This window comes from Canis lupus, chromosome 35 (genome assembly GCF_003254725.2).
Source record: "Canis lupus dingo isolate Sandy chromosome 35, ASM325472v2, whole genome shotgun sequence".
In the NCBI taxonomy this organism is placed as follows: Eukaryota; Metazoa; Chordata; class Mammalia; order Carnivora; family Canidae; genus Canis; species Canis lupus.
The window spans coordinates 24,615,300-24,635,712 of NC_064277.1; the positions used below are offsets into that span (position 1 = coordinate 24,615,300).

Here is a 20,413-nt window from a genome sequence, read left to right on the forward strand (position 1 = left end):
CCATGTCGCGCCACCTTTGATATGTTTGATGGGTTCTCTAGCAGGTCTCTTCACCCTTCTCCTTGGCGCTTTTGCAATGGAACAACGTCAAGCGTTTACAGACGGAATCCGTGATGCTGCAGTGAGTTAACTTCTCTTTATCCGCCCCGTGTTCTGCAAGCGTTCTCCCATGAACATCTCCTGACACCCCGTCTTCCCACTTTGCCCTAATGTTTGGTGATGGATACTCAGGGAGCCCCGGCACGTACTTAGAAAGTGCTAAGTAACTTCCCTGCAGCGATAAGTGTGGAACTCCAGTAGAGGGAACTCAAAAATGAGAAATAGTGTGCCGTCCCAGCCCTATTAAAGTTCCAGCTTGGGGGAACAATGAAATACTGATTTCTGAAGGTCACCCCTAGTATTTACCCCTCCCCCCACTTGAGTCTACCCTGATGAACCAACAATCAGAGACCATAGAGCAGCTTTTGCCACCTGAGAAACAGAGCCTGGCATCTGCTGATAATCCAACAGCCTAGGACTGGAAGAAGATGTGTGATAAAGAGACCTAGAGACCAGAAATCTGTAGAACAACATCACAGGAATAAGCATACTGTTGTTCCTGAGGTAGGTAGGAAGTAGGGAGTGATTTTGACTTTTGACTCCCTTAACCCATTTTACCTGCCCCTCCCCCTTACCTCTGACAACCACCCGCCTGTTCACTGTATCTATGAGCTGGGTTACCCCCTCACCAAAAACAAAACAAAACAAAACAACTTTTCATGAAGCCTGAGGCAGATGCAACAATTTTTCAGAGGCGGGATTCAGCCAAACTTTTATCAGAGTCAGGAAAACCAGCAGCAGGACACAGGACCACTGAAGGCTCCAGCCTCAGGCACTGTCTTTCATGTTAAAGACTGCAGAGCTCATTTGATTCTTCTATCTCTGGACAGAATCTCTTACATATCTAATTCACAATTCTCGAGCATAACTTGTTGACCCAGTAAGACCACATTTCCAATATCCTAATTAATTAACAAGGGTAAATTTCACTAAAGAAAACCAATTTCATTATGTTAATTAGCAGAGCCTCTGGCATTTATCAAAAATAAACAGAAGTTTTTTAGTGAACACTTCTGCATTGTGGTTTCTATGATGCCAACTGACCATCCTCCAGATTGTGATATCTGCACAATGTCCTGACCCTAGAATCATTTAAAATCATTTTATACACACATTTATATTATGCTGTACAGTTGATTAATTTATTGGTCCCTCTCTGTATCCATACCAAGATTGTGGTAGAGTGTATGTCTTCATCCACAGTAGACTATATTTGTGAAATAGCTCTCATTCTTTTCTGAATGTGACCTTGGAACTGCCTCACCTATAATTGGACTCTGTTTCTCTTCCCCGTGAAGTTGGACTGGATTTCTAACTCCTTGGAGCAATGGAATGCAGTAAAAGTAATATTCTGGGGCTTGTGAACTCAGGCATTAAGAAAATATGTCAGCTTTCAATTTGCCTTTATTTTTTATTTTTTTTAAGGATTTTATTTATTTATTCTTGAGAGACACAGAGAGAGGGAGAAAGAAAGAGAGAGAGGCAGAGACACAGGCAGAGGGAGAAGCAGGCTCCATGCAGGGAGTCCGATGTGGGACTCAATCCCAGGTCTCCAGGACCACACTCTGGGCGGAGGGCAGGCATTAAATGAATAAATGAATCTAATAACATTTCTGCCACTGCTTTAATGAAGATACTCATTATCTCTGCCTGGACCATTATGAAGGTCCTAACCCTGTTCCTGACCTTCAGAATTTACCCTGTATGAAGACATTCCTGCCTTTCTCTAATGCAAATTCAGTCATGTGACATTTGTCAGTTGATAACAAACTGTTACCAGAAAGAGATGTCCAAAATCCTTAGCAAACTTTTTTTTTTTTTTTTGAGGAGAGCCAGCTAGTCTTCCAACTCCTGAAATTTTGTCCATTGTGCCCTTTCTGCATGCTACCATAGACTGCTTCTTCCTCATACCATCTTTGTTCATTTTTCCAGGTTTTCTAGTCCATTCCCAAAATGCCATTCTGTAAGGCAGCTAGATCCTTCTCAGTCCTTAGGTGAAACTGTAGGCATAGATTTAAGCAGAGGTGGAAAAAGAACTGGGAAGGCAGATGGAAGAAAACACACCAGGGAGACTCACTTCACTGGTCTGAGAGCAGCTCCTGGAGAGAATGAGATGCAGAAGAAAGGTTTTCTTTTAATTTTCTGATTGAATCAAGGCCATAATTCCAAGTTTCAGTATTAGATTCAGTTTCCAAAAGAGGCCTTCAGGAACACAGATGTTTCACAGGATCTTTGATTCCAAAGTAAAATTGAAGAAAGCCGGAGAGGTTCAAAATGTGTTCGCCAACCTAACAGCAGTGCCTCTCATTCAAACACACACTGTCTGTGACCACAACTCGGCACTGCCTGGAAGTCAGTATCACTGGGTTGTTCTTATGCTCCGTGACCTATTGTAATTTACTCAGATGCTGCTCAGAAAGCACCTGGGATCAAAAAGTTGTACAAGTGTTCCCTCTGCTAAATGCCCAGGGTTCTTTCTGCTGTCAGCTGTGAAAGGACTGTTCGCTTCAGTTCCAAACACCTTTTACTCATTCGTCTCATTTCCATCCTGCAGACAAACTTAAAAGAGAGAAAATGTTTACAGCCATCACCTCCAGGTCCTTCTGAGATTCCACATGGCAGAGACTAGGGCCTATCAGGGCCTGCTTTTCTCTGCACACTTATTTCTGCCTTGAGCAGTCCTCACGTTCAACACCCCACCCTCTGCTCAGGCAGATCAGTGTCCCTTCTAGTCAGACAGGAGGTGCCACTGAGCCAGGCGGAGGGCCTGGAGATCAACTCTTCCAACCCTGTGTGGGGCCTTAGGTAGAATCTGAGCCTGATGAGCTAAGGGGCCAGACACAAAAGTTGGTGGTCCTGCCCTTATCAGGCTTCTGAGGACACAAGGTGCAGTGAAGGGCAAATGGGGCCCCAAGATGGGCCTGGGGGTCAGAGAGGCGACCAGGAGAGACTTGTCCCAGCCTGGCAATGGCGTGACAGGAGCAGGAAGGGCTGCGGGTGGTGAGGGGAGGGGAGGGTCTGGCGAGGACTGGCTACCAACTGCACATATCCTTTCAGTGCACATTTTCCAGGGCATTCATTTCCTCCCATCTTCAAATTAATTGGGATGAGAATGTTTCAGGCCAGAACGATAAGCATTTTATCTAATCTTCCTACCCAGATTAAAATCGCTGTTTTTTTGTTTTTTGTTTTTTTGTTGTTGTTTAAATTTGCAACAGATTCAAAACGTTTATGTCAAGATTCTTTGGGGACGAAAGCAGACTATGAGCTCCGAAGTTTGGAAATTCCCACTGTCGCTCCAGAACTCCCAGAGAGCCCAGGAGGTACCCTACTTCCTGAGCAACCTTTTGATGCCTCTGGTTTTCCCCTGATGGAAGAACATCTGAGCCAGGCCAGCCGGATACTCTTCGGTCCCTTCTGTTCAACGTCTGCGCTGGCCAGACCAAGGGGCCAGGCAGCCAGAACGGTAGAGGTCTGTGCTTTTCGGGCGGCGGCCGGAAGATGCGCTCTGGGAGCAGGCAGAACCACCGAGGCAGGGTGCGCAGGGTGGGGAGGCCCGCGACGCCCCCCACGCCACCCCCCCACCCCCACCCCAGGGGACCAGCAGGCCATTTTCTGAACGAGATCTGTAAGTTCGTTTTCTTAGGGCGCTGTTAGCAAAGGGCAAGTTCCCACCGGGGCACCAGCTTCCTGCCCAGGGAAGCGGGCCTGCTCCCTGACCGGCAGACTTTGGCGGCACAACAGCGGAGGAATGGGCGGCCAGGGAGCTAGGCCTCTGAGCGCCCGCAGCTTCTCTTCCACTGATTGCTTCCTGGTTCACCTGTGAGGAAAGCCCAGCCTTCCCTAAGGCGTCCTGAGCACAGGCTTTGCTTTGCAGGAGGACCTGGATCGAAGATGAGCAAAAACCCTGATGCTGGATGTACTGAGGAGTCCTTGACCCTGTTGGTACCCGAGGTGGCCCCCAGGCTCTTGGTCTCCTCACAGGAGAGAATCCAAGGGCAGGCACAAGTCGGATGAGCCATACAAGTAGGAAATTTGAAAGCAAAAGTGCACTCCCAACATCCCAGGATGTGAGAGGGGTGAGCTGAGGAGGGAGAGAGTGGCACGACCTGGGGCTGGGTTTCTCTCTATTACTGACAGTTGTTAACTAGGGGGCAGAATGTTTATTACTTGGGCCTGGAAGCAGGGTTTCCCACTGTTTTTTCTTCCTAACCTGCTCAGCGATTTCCATTTCCGGTGGTGGCTCCACCATCTGGGGCCCCTGTGGTGTGATCCTGCTCCTTGTGGAGTGCTGCCAGGACCTTCCTCACCACTGGCCACTGCCTCCTCCTTGCTGGCCTCCGGGCATCCCATGAGAGCCTCACTGCCTGCCTCCAAAAACCTGAGGTTTGTGAGAGTTTCCTTTCCCCATGCCACACATTGAGCCAGAGGCAAAGCCTGACCTAACACCTGGGTTCTCTGACCTTTGCACTCAGCACCGTATCAGAGCTGTTTTATATATTTTTTATATTTTAATGGGAGACTGCATTTATGTTCATTCTGTGCTGACAAACAGTAATCACAGATGTCAGACACGGGTCCTCTTTAGCCTGCCCAACCTTGGACACATCATTTGACTCCTGTGACTCCTCAGGTTCCCTATCTGTTGTTCCAAATGACATAGGGCCTTTTGGCTTCAGTGCCCTTTAGCTGGAGCCACAGTAATGATCTGAAATTTAGAATCTTGGGAGAAGTACAAGTCCTGGCCCCTATGCTTCAGTGCGGCCTCTACAATGATCGGTGCTTAATTAAATAAAGGAATGGCATTCCCAGGGTGTCCCGCTGTATAAAATGGATAAGTCCCCAAATCTACAGCTAAATAGTTCAGCACCACAGTCTGGACTCAAGGGAGAAAGTAGCTTGCAAGTCTCAAGGCTTCATGAAGTGGAGATCACAGAGCCTGTGTGGTCTGTATGGTTTATAACAACAGATGAGGTGCATTCATTGTTGAAGGGACAGCAGATGAGAAGTATTACTTTTGTATATGTCTCATTCATGGGGAGAGGTAAAGAAAGTGAAGCAAACTAAAAACACAGAGAAACCGAAGAGGGTTTAGAAGGCATTCTTCAGTGCTGTCTGTGGTCTCTTTTCTCACTGCCTCCACAGTAAACTCTCCTGCCATAACCACCCTGGGTTTCCCATAGCTCTATTTATTTCTTTTATAACCATTGTTTTTTTTTTTAAGCACAATATATATTTTAATGTGTATCATTCCAGTTTTTTAAAATGTACACAGATACAATTATACACCTATAAAATACATTAAAATAGAGTTGTAGGGGATCCCTGGGTGGCTCAGCAGTTTAGTACCTGCCTTTGGCCCGAGGCGTGATACTGGAGTCCTGGGGTCGAGTCCCACGTCGGGCTCCTTGCATGGAGCCTACTTCTCCCTGTGCCTGTGTCTCTGCCTCTCTCTCTCTCTCTCTGGGTCTCTCATTAATAAATAAATAAAATCTTTAAAAAATTAAAAAATAAAATAGAGTTGTACTGCATGGACTGTTTTGCAACTTACTGTTTTTCATGTAACCACATATTTTATTTTATTAAAAATATTTTTAAACTTAAATTCAATTAACATATACTGTATTACGAGTTTTAGACATAGAGGTCAGTGATTTATTAGTTGCATATAACACCTAGAGCTCATCACATCACGTCCCCTCCTTCATGCCCATCACCCAGTTACCCCATCCCCCACTTCTCTCCCCTCCAGCAACCCTGTTTGTTTCCTATGATTAAGTCTCTTACAGTTTGTCTCCCTTTCTGATTTCATCTTGTCTTATTTTTTTTCTTTGCTTCCTCTATGATCCCATGTTTTGTTTCCTAAATTCCACATATGAGTGAGATTATATAATTATCTTTCTCTGATTGGCTTATTTCACTTAGCATAATACCCTCTAGTTCCACCCATGTCATTGCAAATGCTAAGATTTCATTTTTTGATGGTTGAGTAATATTCCATTGAGTAATATTCCATTATTCCACACACATCTTCCATATCCGTTCATCTGTTGATGAACATATGGGCTTTCCACAGTTTGGCTATTGTGGACATTGCTGCTATAAGCATTGGGGTGCAGGTGCCCCTTTGGATCACTACATTTGTATCTTTGGGGTAAATACCCACTAGTGCAATTGCTGGGCTGTAGGGTAGCTCTATTTTAAAATTTTGAAGAACCTCCATACTGTTTTCCAGAGTGACTGCCCCAGCTTGCATTCCCACCAACAGTGCAAGAGGAACTCTGCATCCTCGCAAAGATCTGTTGTATCTTGGGTTGTTAATTTTAGCCATTCTCACTGGTGTGAGGTGGGATCTCATTGTGGTTTTGATTTCTATTTGCCTGGTGCCGAGTGATGTTGAGCATTTCTTCATGTGCTTATTGGCCAACCTATGTCATCTTTGGAGAAATGTCTGTTCATGTCTTCAGCTCATTTCTTGATAGAATTATTTGTTTTTTGGGTGTCTAGTTCGATAAATCCTTTGAAGATTTTGAATACTAACCCTTTATCTGATATGGCATTTGTATTTTTAAAAAGTCTTCCAGTCTCACCCCTTTTTCTTCAGTCTTAGGAATTGAGGGTGATAAGAGTTCTTGAAGAGATTACAAGCCTTTTGAGATAAATAGGGGAGGTTTTGGGATTGGTGGAAGTGAATGGGTAGAATTTGGCCTGCCTCTAGAGCTGCATTTGTTTTCTCATTTTACAAGTTGTAAGATAGAGGGGCTCTCAATTTCTCAGAGAATAAGGTTGTAACTTAATGACATGATAGATCCATCTCTCCAACTTCATTATCCTCCATTTGCCTCTTTTTTTTTTATGTGTACAAAGTTCTAATTTTAATGTGGGGCAGGGGGAAAGGCTTTGAACAATTCCTACCGGACTCCCAATGTCGGGTTCCAATCTGGCCAACTTTTGATTACAGAATTACTTAAAACAGAATTATTTTAAATGTCTTATCATTTTCCAGCTAGAACAAATAGTACATATTTCTAATGGTATTGAAAACCCCCTTTGGGTATAAGAGTCAACCCCAAAAGGGGGGATAGGGTGCTACCTTACCAAGATCCAGATCATCTGCAAAAGGGGGAATAGGATGCTACCTTACCAAGATCCAGTCATCCCCAAAAGGGGGGATAGGGTGCTACCTTACCAAGATCCAGAGCCACTCCCAAAGACAGCCAAATACAAAAACCAACAACCTGCATGTCTCAAGCAGAAAGGCAAGCCAAGTTCATAGGACATAAAATCAGATCACAGAGATCTTCATAATTGACTAGTTGATTATGGTTTTGTTTAACTGCTGTATATAAGAATCTACTAAAGTCTCACTTGGTCTGGAAAAGGAGAAACATTCCAGGCCGTGTGAATATACACCCGACTTGAATCACTCAAGCACCATGGATAATTGTGGATCCTTAAACATCCCCAGACACGACCTGGTTCTGTGACCCAGAGAACCTTGAATGATGGGAAAGATAGATCCCCATGGAGAAACTCTACTACATTGCCAAGAACATAACAGTGATAATCTTCCCGCAGCCATCCCCGGAGGGACCCGCAGTCACTTATTATGGAGACTGTGTAGTGGACAAAGGGACATAATCAGTCTTCTCAGAGACTCACGGTCATTGGCTCTGAGCTGACAATAATTCCTGGAGACCCAAAGTCACACTATGCATCACCAGTCAGACTAGGAACTTATTAGGTTAAGTTAGATGATCAATAAAGTTTTATCTCAGGTCCATGGTTTCTTCCAAGAAATCCACTATCATTTAAGAATTGTAGATAACTTGTCGTTTAACTCTGGCTGCTTTTAAGATATTTTGCTTTCATTTTTACAGACTGGTCTGGATATAAACATTTTTGAGTCTATGCTGCTTAGAATTCTCTGAGCTTTTGAAGCTACTAGTTTGAATTTCACCAAATCTGAGACATTTTCAGTTATCATTACTTCAAAACTTCTGTAAGATTTCACAGGCAAAATTGATACAGAGTTCACCTTCCTACTCTATTTTACTCATAACAGAACTATAAATGAGAGGCAAGAGGTAGTTGGTGGGGGTTACCAGCCATGTCAGGGTGTTCTAAATTTCAATATTCTCGGTTTCTCCTTCCTCCCTCCCTCCCGCTCTCCTATATGGGTAACAATTTAGTCATGTGTTTCTCACTTTAAGTTACTTTCTGCTGAAGATTCTAGATTCAATTTAAATTTCTCAACTCCATCCTAACTTTTCCAAGGGAATCACAGAAGAACACTTACTTTGAGAATCCAAATTCCAGGCTCTCTGTAATCACTAATTTTGCGTGTCAACTTAACTGATCTAAGGGATGCCCACATAGCTGGAAAAACTGACTTTGTCTCTGAGGGTGTTTCTGGAAGAGAATAGCCTTTGCTCAATAGACTGAGTAGGGATGCCCTGTCACCAATCTGCTAGGGGCCCTCCTGGAACAAAAAGGCAAAGGAAGGCTGAATTCCTTCTCTCTTCTTGAGCTGGCAAGTGAATCCGCTCCAGCTTTCCATCCTGGCAGCTCCTGGTTCTCAGGCCCTCAGACTTGGGTACGTAAACAAGGAACCCCTTGGTTGTCAGGCCTTTGGACTCCTACCGGACACTACCACTGGCTTTCCTGGTTCTCTAGCTTGCAGACAGCAGACTGTGGGACTTCCCTGCCTCCAGAACGGAGTGAGCTAAGTCCAATCATTTCTCTCTCTCTCTCTCTCTCTTCAGAGAGACAGATACAGATACATAGATATAGATATTTCCTGTTGATTCTCTTTCTCTGGAGGACCCTGACTAACACACTATCCTAACCATTTTTGTTACCAAGCACACATCTCCGTATCCATCTGGATACTTTCTATTTTAATGCTCATTAAGTCTCTTCTTTATAATTAATTTTAAAATGCTATTCTTAACTTCATTTCCAAGCTCTTACATCCCTTCCTTTGGGGTCCGTTACCCATGACCAGTTCAGGGAGTGCTTATTTTGTCTTGTTCTCCATGATAGAAAAAGATGTCATAGGGAAGTTACAAAACTAAGATAAATAGCATAATCTTGGCCTTCCAACACCCACAGTTATATAAAGGAGTTAAGCTCCTAAACATATTACAATATAGCATAATAACACAGATAAGTTATTTAAAACTGTGTTGACATGGTCCAACAAAACCAAAGGGAAGTTTAGTAGGGAAGTAAGAGACTCAAATGTATACAAGGGTGACAAAACAAGTATGATACAGGCATTCATAAAAATGGGATGGAAAATGCCTATATGAATTCTAAGATTTGCATCATAAAATATGTGAAATCAGTAAAACAGCATCAGGTAATTTTCAAAACAGCTTGAGGACATATCTTATTGCCAGAATGATGACTTCTACTCAAATACCTATTTGGGTTCCAATTTAAGAAAAATATAAACCAAATTTATTATTTAAATTAGTGTAGAGGGCAGCCCTGGTGGCTCAGCGGTTTAGCGTCGCCTTCGGCCCAGGGCGTGATCCTGGAGACCTAGGATGGAGTCCTATATCGGGCTCCCTGCGTGGAGCCTGCTGCTTTTCCCTCTGCCTGGATCTCTGCCTCTCTCTCAATCTCTGTGTCTCTGAATGAATGAATGAATAAATAAATAAATAAATATAAATATAAATAAATATAAATAAATAAATAAATAAACAAATAAATAAATAAATAAATTAGTGTAGAAACCAAATTATTTTGTAGCTCTTTGATGGCACACCAATGTGAGACTGATATTATTGTGGCAGTGTCAGAGCACTAACAAATGTGTTTTGAAACAAGCCACGCACTATTTTCAAACTAATTTTTTTTTTTAATTTTTTATGGTCACACACAAAGAGAGAGAGAAGCAGGCTCCATGCACCGGGAGCCCGACGTGGGATTCGATCCCGCGTCTCCAGGACCCCGCCCTGGGCCAAAAGCAGATGCCAAACCACTGCGCCACCCAGGGATTCCCTTCAGAACTTATTCTTTATTCATCTTTATAAAGATATATTCAAAGATTTAAAGACTCAGAAGATAGGGGGTCCCTGGGTGGCTCAGCGGTTGGCGCCTGCTTTTGGTCCAGGGCTGCGCGATCCGGGGGGCCCGCGATGGAGTCCCGCGTCGGGCTCCCGGCATGGGGCCTGCTTCTCCCTCTGCCTCTCTCTCTCTCTCTCTCTCTCTCTCTCTCTCTCTGTCTATCATGAATGAATAAAATCTTTTTTAAAAAAGACTCAGAAAATAGAGAGAGATATAAAAGGAAATTCTACTGATTTGTTTCACATACCTAGGTTCTCTGAAACCAGATCATACTGTTTTAAGGTTCCTTTGCACTCTTGCAAAAGAGAGGGATCGGATGGAGTTGAAATGTTACATTCCATTTTTGAATACCATTGCTCTTGAGTTACTATCTTTTATTAATTACAGATACATCTTGCTCATCATTCCATAGCAATACATTTTGAACTCACCCATTCTTTCATAAGCTCAATAGCATCCTCTTGTATGGCAGAACCCTCTAGAATATTTTCACAAAGCCAGCAAAAAATAGTCTATTTGCTGGATACTAGTTCATGATTTTTCAAAATCGCCACGATGTGTAGTAATTTTTATACTGCAATTCTCATATGAGCAATCCTCCTAGAAGTGACACAAGTCAAAGAGAAAATACAGTAGCGTTTTGAAAGAATTTGCCAAATTTTTCTCCTTCCTATAGGAAGCTTGGTAGTAATAGAGGCATCTTATAAGCAGGAAAGCTGGAATTGGCTTCTTCCCGAGGGTGGCAGGATGGACAGGAGAAGAAGGCAAAGTCCCCAGAGGGCACCCAGAAGTTATTATGATCTCCTTCCTCTGTCAGCTCAGGGCTACTGGTCAACAGCTTTGCTGTATAACATCATAATTTAATTTGTTGAGGCTACTCTTCATTGTTGTTGTTGTTGTTTTTTGTTTTACACGCAGCCATTACATGTCTTATTTCAAACTTGCTACCCAAGGGATCAATGAAACAGTCATTTTCCTCAAGTCTTAATGAATGTGCCAACATTTAGCCAGATGTCCATCTCTGTGAGTCAGCACAAATGGGCTGAGAAATGAATAACTAAGGCTTAGTTATTCAGATTTCTAAAACGCTTAGCTTTATGAAATTATTCTCAAGGAAAGAATTTAAATATAAAGAAATAATAGAATCTGTCCAAGAAAAGAAAAGAAAACAAAGCATCAGAAGGAGAACACTGTGAACGGCTCTTACCTCAGGGGGGTTCTGGTAGAGAACCTTGGATCTCCGCAGGTAGTGGGCATGCTTGTGGTGCTTGTGGAGAACATGTACCATGTAGACAGTGGCCCAGCCCATGAGACTCAGAAACAGGAAATCTCGCAGGGCCATGAGAATGAGAAAAATCCACTTCATTGTCTGGCTTGCTGGTAGGAAACAAGAGCCATCACTTGCACCAGTTCGTGATCTGTTTAGGCTGTTGATGTTTCTGATGTAATAGAGTAAGTTCACGCTGACCAAGGAACTGAGTATCCAAAAGAAGAGGAAAAAGGGAAGGATACGCCATGTGGATGCTGGCTTGAAAATGGTGCACGGGGGGGCTCTGGGGCTGATGGTGGCTGCCTGGACCACAGTGAGGAAGCTGCTGATGGAGGTCGAGAGGCCTCGATCATCTGGGAAAGGTATCAACCCAAAAGTTTGTATTGTTTTTAGCATGAGCTTGGAAAAAAGAATTAGGATATTTGTAAAAGCCAAGTGGATGAGAATTACATGTATAGATTTCTTTTTAGTGTCTCCAAAGAAAATGCACACGTAAGTCACAGAGACAAAGATGTTCCCCACAATGCCAGATCCAGTGAGTAAGAGAAACATTGGTCCCTTGATATTGTTTGAAACCATTTCTTACTTCATGGGCAGAAAAATTTGAATCCAGCAAGCACCTTTTGAAGAAAGCAACGGTATGATGTATCTTCAAAGAATGATTCGTACCAAAGGGTTTTTCTAATGTATAAAGGACAGTTAGGATATATGTAATGGAGCATATTTTTGTACAAATAACTCTTTTCCTTTCCCTGGAAGCACTCTATGTAGACAATTCTATGTGGCTTCAAATGTAATATTGGTAATAAGAATACAAAAATCTAAATTTGCAACCTAGATTTTTTTTCTGGCTCCATGCCAGCAAAGACAATCTATGTGCTCAATAGCTTGTGTATCCCAGCTATTTTCAATCTTGGCATGTGCCAAATTGAACTAAAAGAGACCCCACCCGATGTCACCCTGTGTTTTTCTACTTCTTCATTTTGATATTACCATGAGCCAACTCCAGAAGATCTCTACCTCCCCACATTCCACAACACAGACTTAAATACTCTTCTTGCCCCACATATTTCATAGTTCATGAATTTAGCCTGTCTCATTGTTCATACTGCCCCTTCTTATGTTTACATCCATCACATACGGCATTTTTTTAAAGATTTTATTTATTTATTCATGAGAAACACAGAGACACAGGCGGAAGGAGAAGCAGGCTCCACGCAGAGGGCCCGATGTGGGACTGGATCCTGTGACTATATGATCACGCCCTGGGCCGAAGGCAGACTCCCAACCGCTGGGCCAACCAGGGATCCCCACATACGGCATTTTGATTAGTATATCAATCTCCTGGTTTGTCTCTTAGATTCTGGTCTTTATATCTCTGACACATACACTTAATATTTCCTGACTTCTCTTTTAATGCCCAAAATGATTTTGTGAGTTCATCGCTTATAAGATTTCAATGGGTTTTCCTAATTGTCAACATCAAATCAAACTGCATAACCTTTTGAGACAGGACTCCAACTCTTAAAGCCTCATCGGCCAAAGACCTCTAGAAACAGTTTGTGGGCTGCACAAGCTCAGACCAGACTTGATGCAGCCTGGGCAAGAGTCCGGGGCAACCTTGGAATGCTGCCCTGCAAGGGTCTTTATAGGAGGTCTGAGTCCCACGGAGGAATCTGAGGAGACCCTAAGGGAAGCCTGGATGTGTTCAGGATATGTTACTATTTCCCGGGGTGGGAGTTGGGGTGGGGGGTGCTGGTGGTTAAAAAAGAAAGCCAGTTAACAAGGAATTGGGGGTTGTCAGGAGAAGAGTGCGGTTTATGACTTAGAGATCCCTAATAATGGTAAAGTGCAGCAAAGTGGGGTGGGGTATGTTTGGTAAGAAAAGAGAAATCACTCAAACAAAGGTTTGTAACGGCCTTTCACAGTTTCTGAATAATCCTGGGATAAACAAGCTTTCCAGGTAGTTTAGCAATTAGCTTTTACCAACTTCTGTTTTCCCAACCTGGGCAACAACAGAACTGACTGAATTGTCACCAGTCCAAACCGATTGTCAACCTTTCAGGCCCGGGTAAAACTTGGCTCTTTCATCAATAGCTTCTCCAATCTAATTTTTCACCTAGAAATTGATATAAAACTGCTGACAATTCCCCCCAAACAAAATAGACCAAGATGTTTGATTTAACTCCCAGGGGTTCCATAGATTCTATATACTTTGGAAGCCTTTCCACAGCCTTCACCCCGTTCCATATCCTACCAGGGTTGTAAAAATTTAATTACCTATATTCAGTACTTTCCTATACAAAATGTTTTACCATTTTTCCAGCCTTCTTTCTATCTTCCCCAAATCTCAAAGTTCTGAATCAGGATGGGGACTGCTTTCCGTGTCAGCTGGTAAACCACTCGTCTTTCTTTGTGACTGAAATATAGGAACAATGTCAGAGGAGGGAGGGATGGGACTGTCCCAGATTACTTTTTTGGAAATGTTAAAATAAACTATCTTTTTAAATTTTTTATTTATTTACTTGAGAGAAAGAGAGAGAGAGAGAGAGAGAGAGAGAGAACAAGCAGGGGGAGAAGTAGGGCCAGAGGGAGAAGCAGGCTCCTCGCTGAGCAGGGAAGCAGATGTGGGGCTGCATCCCAGGACCCTGAGATCATGATCTGAGCCGAAGGCAGACACTTGACCAACTGAGCCATCCAGGTGCCCCTTTAAAGTAAGCTATTTTAAGAGACATGCTTTACATTCAGGTAGTCCTGAATGCAAGCCCACAAGCCCATTCTGGATCTAACACTCACTGCCTTAGCCAAGTAAGTGCATCCCTCTCAGCTCCTTTTCTCAACTAAAAAGTGAGAGGAGTGCTTTCTGCTACGTGAGACGACAGTAGAGGTAAAGCGGACTGCCTCAGGTTATTCACAACCTGGCTGTAAAAGTAAGACTCGGCCAACAGCCCCTGTCATTTTCATCCTAATGCTGCTAAGAGGTGCCTCCGTCAAGCTGGCGTGTAGTGGCCGAAGCTGACTTACACATACGGTGCCATTATTAGTGTTAGGATGGGGAGGCTAAGGACAGGTGAGGGAAGAAGACCTTCAAATTCCACACAAACACTTGGAGAATTTTCAAGACACCTGGGAAGACCAAGCTGGCTCATATGCAAAACCCAGGAATGCCCCCAGTGAGAGCCACAAACTCCATCCCTGCTAGTGTTGCTGACAGAGCAGGATGCAGGGGGCAGCGAGGCAGAGGGAAACACAGCTGCTCCTGGAGACTGCAGGCACTCTGATGCTTCGCGGATTTCCTGAGAAAAGAAAGCGGTACCTTGTCTACAGCGCGCCCCAGAGCTCTCTCGTGGTACCGATCCTGAACCCAGGGACACCTGCTCAAACGTGTCTGGAGGCACATTTGCTGAAACCGGTCCCCGTCATCTTTCTGGCCCCGGGGAAATGTACCTTTGCAGGATCAGGAGTCCAGGTGCTCAGGCTCACAGACCCTCTCAGGAACTGCCTCACTTAGTCAAAGACAGGAGCAAGGTCCCTGCATCTGAGGGACGGTTTCTGTGGCACAGGGAGTAATAAAAGACTTGGTCAGCTGTGCTCCCCTGGCAGCTGCTGTGCAGCCGTGCTCTTTGTTGGTCCTTCGGGCAGGTGAACCCTCCACCGAGACATCCTTTACCTTCTGGATTTGAAGAGCTCTTGGCTAACCTCAACTGGAACCAAGACTTGGCTTTTCAAGGTTGTCAGCCTGTCAGGGAAGAGAACACTTTGGTCAGAATCTCAGTCCCTGAAGTACAGCTTTCCCTGTCCCTCCAAATTACAATGTGTGTTTTAAAGTTATATTAAAATGTTTTTTTTTTAAAGAAGATTTCAGAAAAAATATTTTTAGTAAAGTATCTTAAAAATAATAGTTTTTAAAAATTTTATTCGTTTTTTATCAGATACATGGAGAGAGAGGTAAGAGACATAGGCAGTGGAGAAGCAGGATCCCTGCAGGGATCCCCATGTGGGACTTGATCCCAGGACCCTGGATGACGCCTTGAATTGAAGGCAGTTTCTCAACCACTGAGCCACCCAGGTGTCCCTAAAGATAATAGTCTTTAAACAGAAGGAAATGTAATTGTAAAAACTAGTTGAACATTGAGGATGGGAAATTCCAGTCATGTTCCTAAGTGGATAGAACTAAACATCTATCTATCTAAAACCTGTATTCCATTGTTATATAAATATAAAATAGTAAAATAATTTTGAAACCAAATTTCCATTGTACTGGAGAATTTGGCTTATTCAAGTATCTGTGGCAACACTGTAAAATGAAACAAAAATTTGGGAACTAGTCAACTTAGAGATTGGTCGATTGCTAAAAAGATTCATAGAGTTCAGGCCTTGACCAATTAATTCTCCAAATTATGAATTGGTTTTAAAAAAAAAAAGCCCTTCAAGGAGTATGGTACATGTCCAGGGAATACATTACATTGGGTCAAACTGAGGAATAATCTGCAAAATCTGCTATAAAGAAATTAATGTCACAAACACAGGAATACTACCCAAAGGAAGGCAGACATAATGGTACAGGTTGTATAATCAGTAAAGATGAAGTTAAACTTCAGGTGAAACTCAGGACACTAAACTGATTTTCTTTTTCTAAGGTTAATTTATTTGAGTAATCTCTACACCAAAGTGGGTCTGGAACCCATGACTCCGAAATCAAGAGCCACATGCTCCATCCACTGAGCCAAGCCAGCCATCCAACTGAACGGATATTTGAAAGGAGCTTATCCCAACCTGGAAACGCCAGGAGACCTTTGAAAATATTCCTACAGCTTTCACACCAAAAGGTACACGACCGACGAAGGTGGGACTTGAACCCACGCGTGCAGAGCACAATGGATTAGCAGTCCATCGCCTTAACCACTCGGCCACTTCGTCTCTATACCATGCCGTTTGGGGTACTTTCTTCCAGAATTTACACTTGGGAACTCATTGGATGGAAGGACGGTCAGGAGACGTCCAGGAGACGTGGGGCCGGCGGGCTCCGCACAGAGCGGCCGCGGAGCGCGGGGGACCCTCGCGCTGGGGCAGGGGCGGGGGCAGCTCTCGCCCGAGGCCCGACCGCGCCCGCAGCGCCACAGGCCCCGCCGGGGTCCGGGCTGCAGGGCCGCGTGCGCGCAGGAAGCCCTCTGAGCCCGCCGCGGGCAGGGGCCCCCAGAGTCGGGCCGCCAGAGCCCACCCCAGGGCCCCTGGCGAGTCCGGACCCCGAATTCCTGGCGGCTGAGACAGCCTGGGCGACCGAAGCACGGGGCCGAGTGAGGCGGTGCTGCCTCTCTCACCGCCTAACGCTGCGGGGTGGGGTTGCAGAGGTGACCCTGTACCGGGGTGGGGCGAGAGCCCCTTTGCCGCGCATCCGCCCGGGGGAACCCTGAGTTCTCAGCACCCCCCCCCCCCCCATATCCGTGCCTCTGGGTGATTTTCTAGGGGACGGGTTCTCAGCTTCTGTCCGATTTTACAAGGCATGTGGTGCTAGGGATGTCAAAAGACTCACTCCTAGCGAGGAAATTATTTGGGGAAAGGATGGGGGTGAGGGAGAGTTTTCAGCTTCTTCGTAGTTTCTAAGAATGAATGCAAAGCACAGATGAATAAGCGAAATAAGTAGGAGTGAATTCTGACTAATCAGAATGAATTTAAATGCATGGGAAAGGAAAATAATACTGAAAATTAGGGTGTTTTCCCCAAAATTTTAAGTTAAATTCCAGTTGGTTAACCTACGGTGTAATAATAGTTTCAGATGTAAAATGTAATGATCCAGCGTTTATAAACAACACCCAGTGCTCATCACAAGTGCCCTCCTAAACCACCATCACCTATGTCACCCATCCCCTCACCCACCTTCCCTCTGGTGACCATCAATTTGTTCTCTAGAGTTACGAGTCTGTTTCTTGGTTTTCCTCTCTTTTTCCTCCCTTTGTTAATTTGTCTTGTTTTTTAAATTTGACATTAGTGAGATCATATGGTATTTGGCTTTCTCTGACCTATTTTGGCTTAGCATTATACTCTCTGGCTCTATCCAGATGGTTGCAAATGGGCAGGATTTCATTCTTTTTCATGGCTCAGTAATATTCCCTTGTGTATATATACCACATCGTCTTAATCCATTCATCAGTCGATGGACACTTGGGCTATTACCATAATTTGGCTATTGTAAATAATGCTCCCGTAAACATCAGAGTGCATGTATCCCTTCAGATCAATATTTTTGTATCATTTGGGTAGATACCTAGTAGTGCAATTACTGGATTGCTCAAGCGTAACCTTCAGAAAACAGAACTGCCCTATGAAGGTTAGTCTGAGCAAGTTTTCTAGAGATGGCTGAGAGAGAAAGTGTGTCCCAGACTGAGGAAAGGGTCTGAGCAAAGGTAATCATGTAATTATGTGGGGCTTTTTTCCTCCTTAAAACTATTAATTTGATGTGACATTAATAGGTCTCCTAATACTCAATCATTATTCCATTTCTAGTATATACCCTGTTTGTTCATGGTAGGTTAATATTGGCTAACATTTTGTTTAAGATTTTGCATTGGTTTTCAGAACATGTTGGTCTGAAATTATCTTTTTGTGCATATGCTAACTTTATCAGGTTTGGGTATTATTATACCTATTCATTAAAAGAACTTGGAAGTTTTCTTTTGTTTCCTATCAACTGAAACAATTACATAATATTGGGGCTGTTTGTACTCTAACAGTTTTGTGGAAGGCTCTAGTGAAACCAATTGAGGTTTTTGTTTTGTTTTGTTTTGTTCCTATGGTATTTTCTTGATTACTCTTTCTCTTCTATGGAAGTTTGGGATTGTTTTCTTCAAAAGGCATGTTTTTGAAAATTTCTCAAACTTCCTGTATGTCAAACAGTGTTTGGAAGGAACTATGTTTATCAGAAACTATTTGTTTTGCAGGGAGAGGCACCCCCAGCATATCTGGTTGATCGTATTGCCCCTCTCTGCCTCCTCCTTATGCTCTCTAATCTGAAACTAGAATATTTAGGTTGAAATTTTGACTGTCTTTTGTCCTTTGTTGCTTGCCCATTAGTAGGTTGGCCATAGGACAGAGTCTGGCTTTTGTGGAGAAAACGGACTCTCATGAATAAATAAAATCTTTTTAAAAATAAAGTGTATTCAACTGATTATCTAGAGTTTACCATTTGACCTCTACGTTATATAGATATCCAAGCCAAACTATTTGTAGTCTCCAAGGCACTTGGCAATCAGTAATAAATAAATACTTGAAATCTATCTTCTTTTCTAGACAAACAAGGTTATTTTTCTTATTCACTTGCGTACCTACCAATTACAGCAGATTTTATTCTCAGTGAAGGCTGTTTCATGAGATTTCCTCCTGAATTGCTGCCAAGCCTTGCACCTCCAGGTGGCTGTCCACCTTCCTTAGGGTCACCGCCCTTCCCAGCTAGCATGCCCTAATCTTGAGGCCAGTGGCGCAATGCAGCCTCTACACTGAGATGGGGAGAAGAACTGTCATCTATAAATACACACAATTTCTCCAGCACTGTGTCTGAGGAGTTCATCGAGCAGGTGCATTAGCTCTGGAATTCGGTCAGCTGTCCTGCTGGACACCCTCCCTACACCACAGACCCCAGCTGTGTAATATATCACCCATCATCCTGCATGATGAGCTCCTAATCCCCTTCCAGATACTGGCAAGCCCAGAGATAAAGGTGTTTGACCCTCAGCAACTGCAAGTTGGTCAAGCACTTCTTGTGAGATGCAACCTCTTGAGGCCTTCGTTTCAGGTGTACAACACATTGATTCAACAATTCTATGTATTACTCCTTGCTGACCACAATTGTGTCATAATCTCTTTGCTGGTGGAGAGTCTTGCTTTGATGTTGATGGCTGGTGGTGGTTGCTCAAGGTTAGGGTGGCTGTGGCAATTTCTTAAAATAAGACCACAAGTTTGCCACATCCTCCTTTCACAAATGATTTCTCTGTAGCATGTGATACTGTTTGATCACATTTTACTCACAGTAAACTTCTTGCAGAATTGGTGTCAATCATTGTAAACCCTGCCACTGCTTTATCAGCTAAGTTATTCTGAATCCCTTGTTGTCATCTCGACAATCTTCACAGCACTTCTCCAGGAGTAGGTTCCATCTTACTTTCTTTTACTCATCCATAAGAAGCAACTTCTCATCTGATAAAGTTTTATCATGAGATTGCAGCCATGCAGCCACATATTCAAGTCTCACTTCTCATTCTAGTTTCCTCACCATTTCCACCACCACTGAAGTCTTGAGCCACTCAAAATCATCCATTAGGTGGAATTAAGTTCTTCTAAACTTCTATGGATGTCAGTATTTTGACCTCTTCCCATGAAACTCAAATGTCTTGAATGGCTTCTAGAATGGTGAATCTTTTCCAGAAAGTTTTCAATTTACTTTGCCCAGGGCCATCAGAGGAATCACTATCTATGGCAGCTATAGCCTTTCAAAATGTTGTTCTAAAATAATAAGATTTGAAAGTCAAACTTATTTCTTGATCTATGGGTTGCAGAATGGATGTTGTATCAGCAGGCATGAAAACAACCTTAATCTCATACATCTTCATCAGCACTCTTGGGTGACCAGGTACATTGTCAGTGAACAGTAATATTTTTTAAACTCTTTTTTTAAAAGATTTTATTTATTCTTTCATGAGAGACACAGAGAGAGGCAGAGACACAGGAGGAGGGAGAAGCAGGCTCCATGTCGGGAGCCCGACACAAGACTTGATCATGGGACTCCAGGATCACGCCCTGGGCCAAAGACAAGCGCCAAACCGCTGAGCCACCCAGGGATCCCCTGAAGAGTAATATTTTGAAAGGATTTGTTTTTCTGAGCAGTAGGTGTCAACAGTGGGCTTAAAATAGTCAGTAAACCATTTTGTAAAAAGATGTGCTGCCATGCAGGCTTTGTTCTTCTTATAAAGCATA

At 43.5% G+C, this 20,413-nt stretch overlaps 1 protein-coding gene, 2 long non-coding RNA genes and 1 other non-coding gene across 5 annotated transcripts; 1 reads left to right on the plus strand and 3 right to left on the minus strand.

Annotated features, from left to right (window-relative positions):
* The first annotated feature begins 161 nt into the window (after window positions 1-161).
* Window positions 162-5,620, plus strand: LOC112674406 (uncharacterized). 2 transcript variants are annotated; one of them, XR_007408349.1, is made up of 3 exons: window positions 162-603; window positions 3,318-3,727; window positions 3,977-5,620. It is a non-coding gene; the product is annotated as an uncharacterized LOC112674406 (long non-coding RNA). The 2 variants fall into 2 exon arrangements; XR_003145404.3 differs by having other exon boundaries at window positions 175-603; window positions 3,318-3,636.
* Window positions 5,621-11,248: 5,628 nt separating this feature from the next.
* LOC112674370 (putative vomeronasal receptor-like protein 4) lies at window positions 11,249-12,025 on the minus strand. The gene has a single exon (XM_025470844.3). The coding sequence runs from the start codon at window positions 12,023-12,025 to the stop codon at window positions 11,249-11,251; it is 777 nt and encodes a 258-aa protein (XP_025326629.3).
* A 1,954-nt stretch (window positions 12,026-13,979) lies between these two features.
* LOC112674412 (uncharacterized) lies at window positions 13,980-19,183 on the minus strand. Its single transcript, XR_003145413.2, has 4 exons — window positions 18,773-19,183; window positions 15,117-15,185; window positions 14,894-14,998; window positions 13,980-14,742 (listed from the first exon to the last, which is right to left on the minus strand). It is a non-coding gene; the product is annotated as an uncharacterized LOC112674412 (long non-coding RNA).
* Window positions 16,285-16,366, minus strand: TRNAS-GCU (transfer RNA serine (anticodon GCU)). The gene has a single exon. It is a non-coding gene; the product is annotated as a tRNA-Ser (tRNA).
* Window positions 19,184-20,413: the final 1,230 nt, after the last annotated feature.

What these genes read in the sequence shown, in the direction of transcription:
- LOC112674370 (XM_025470844.3), bottom strand. Translation starts at nt 12,025, where the DNA reads ATGGTTTCAAACAATATCAAGGGACCAATGTTTCTCTTACTCACTGGA.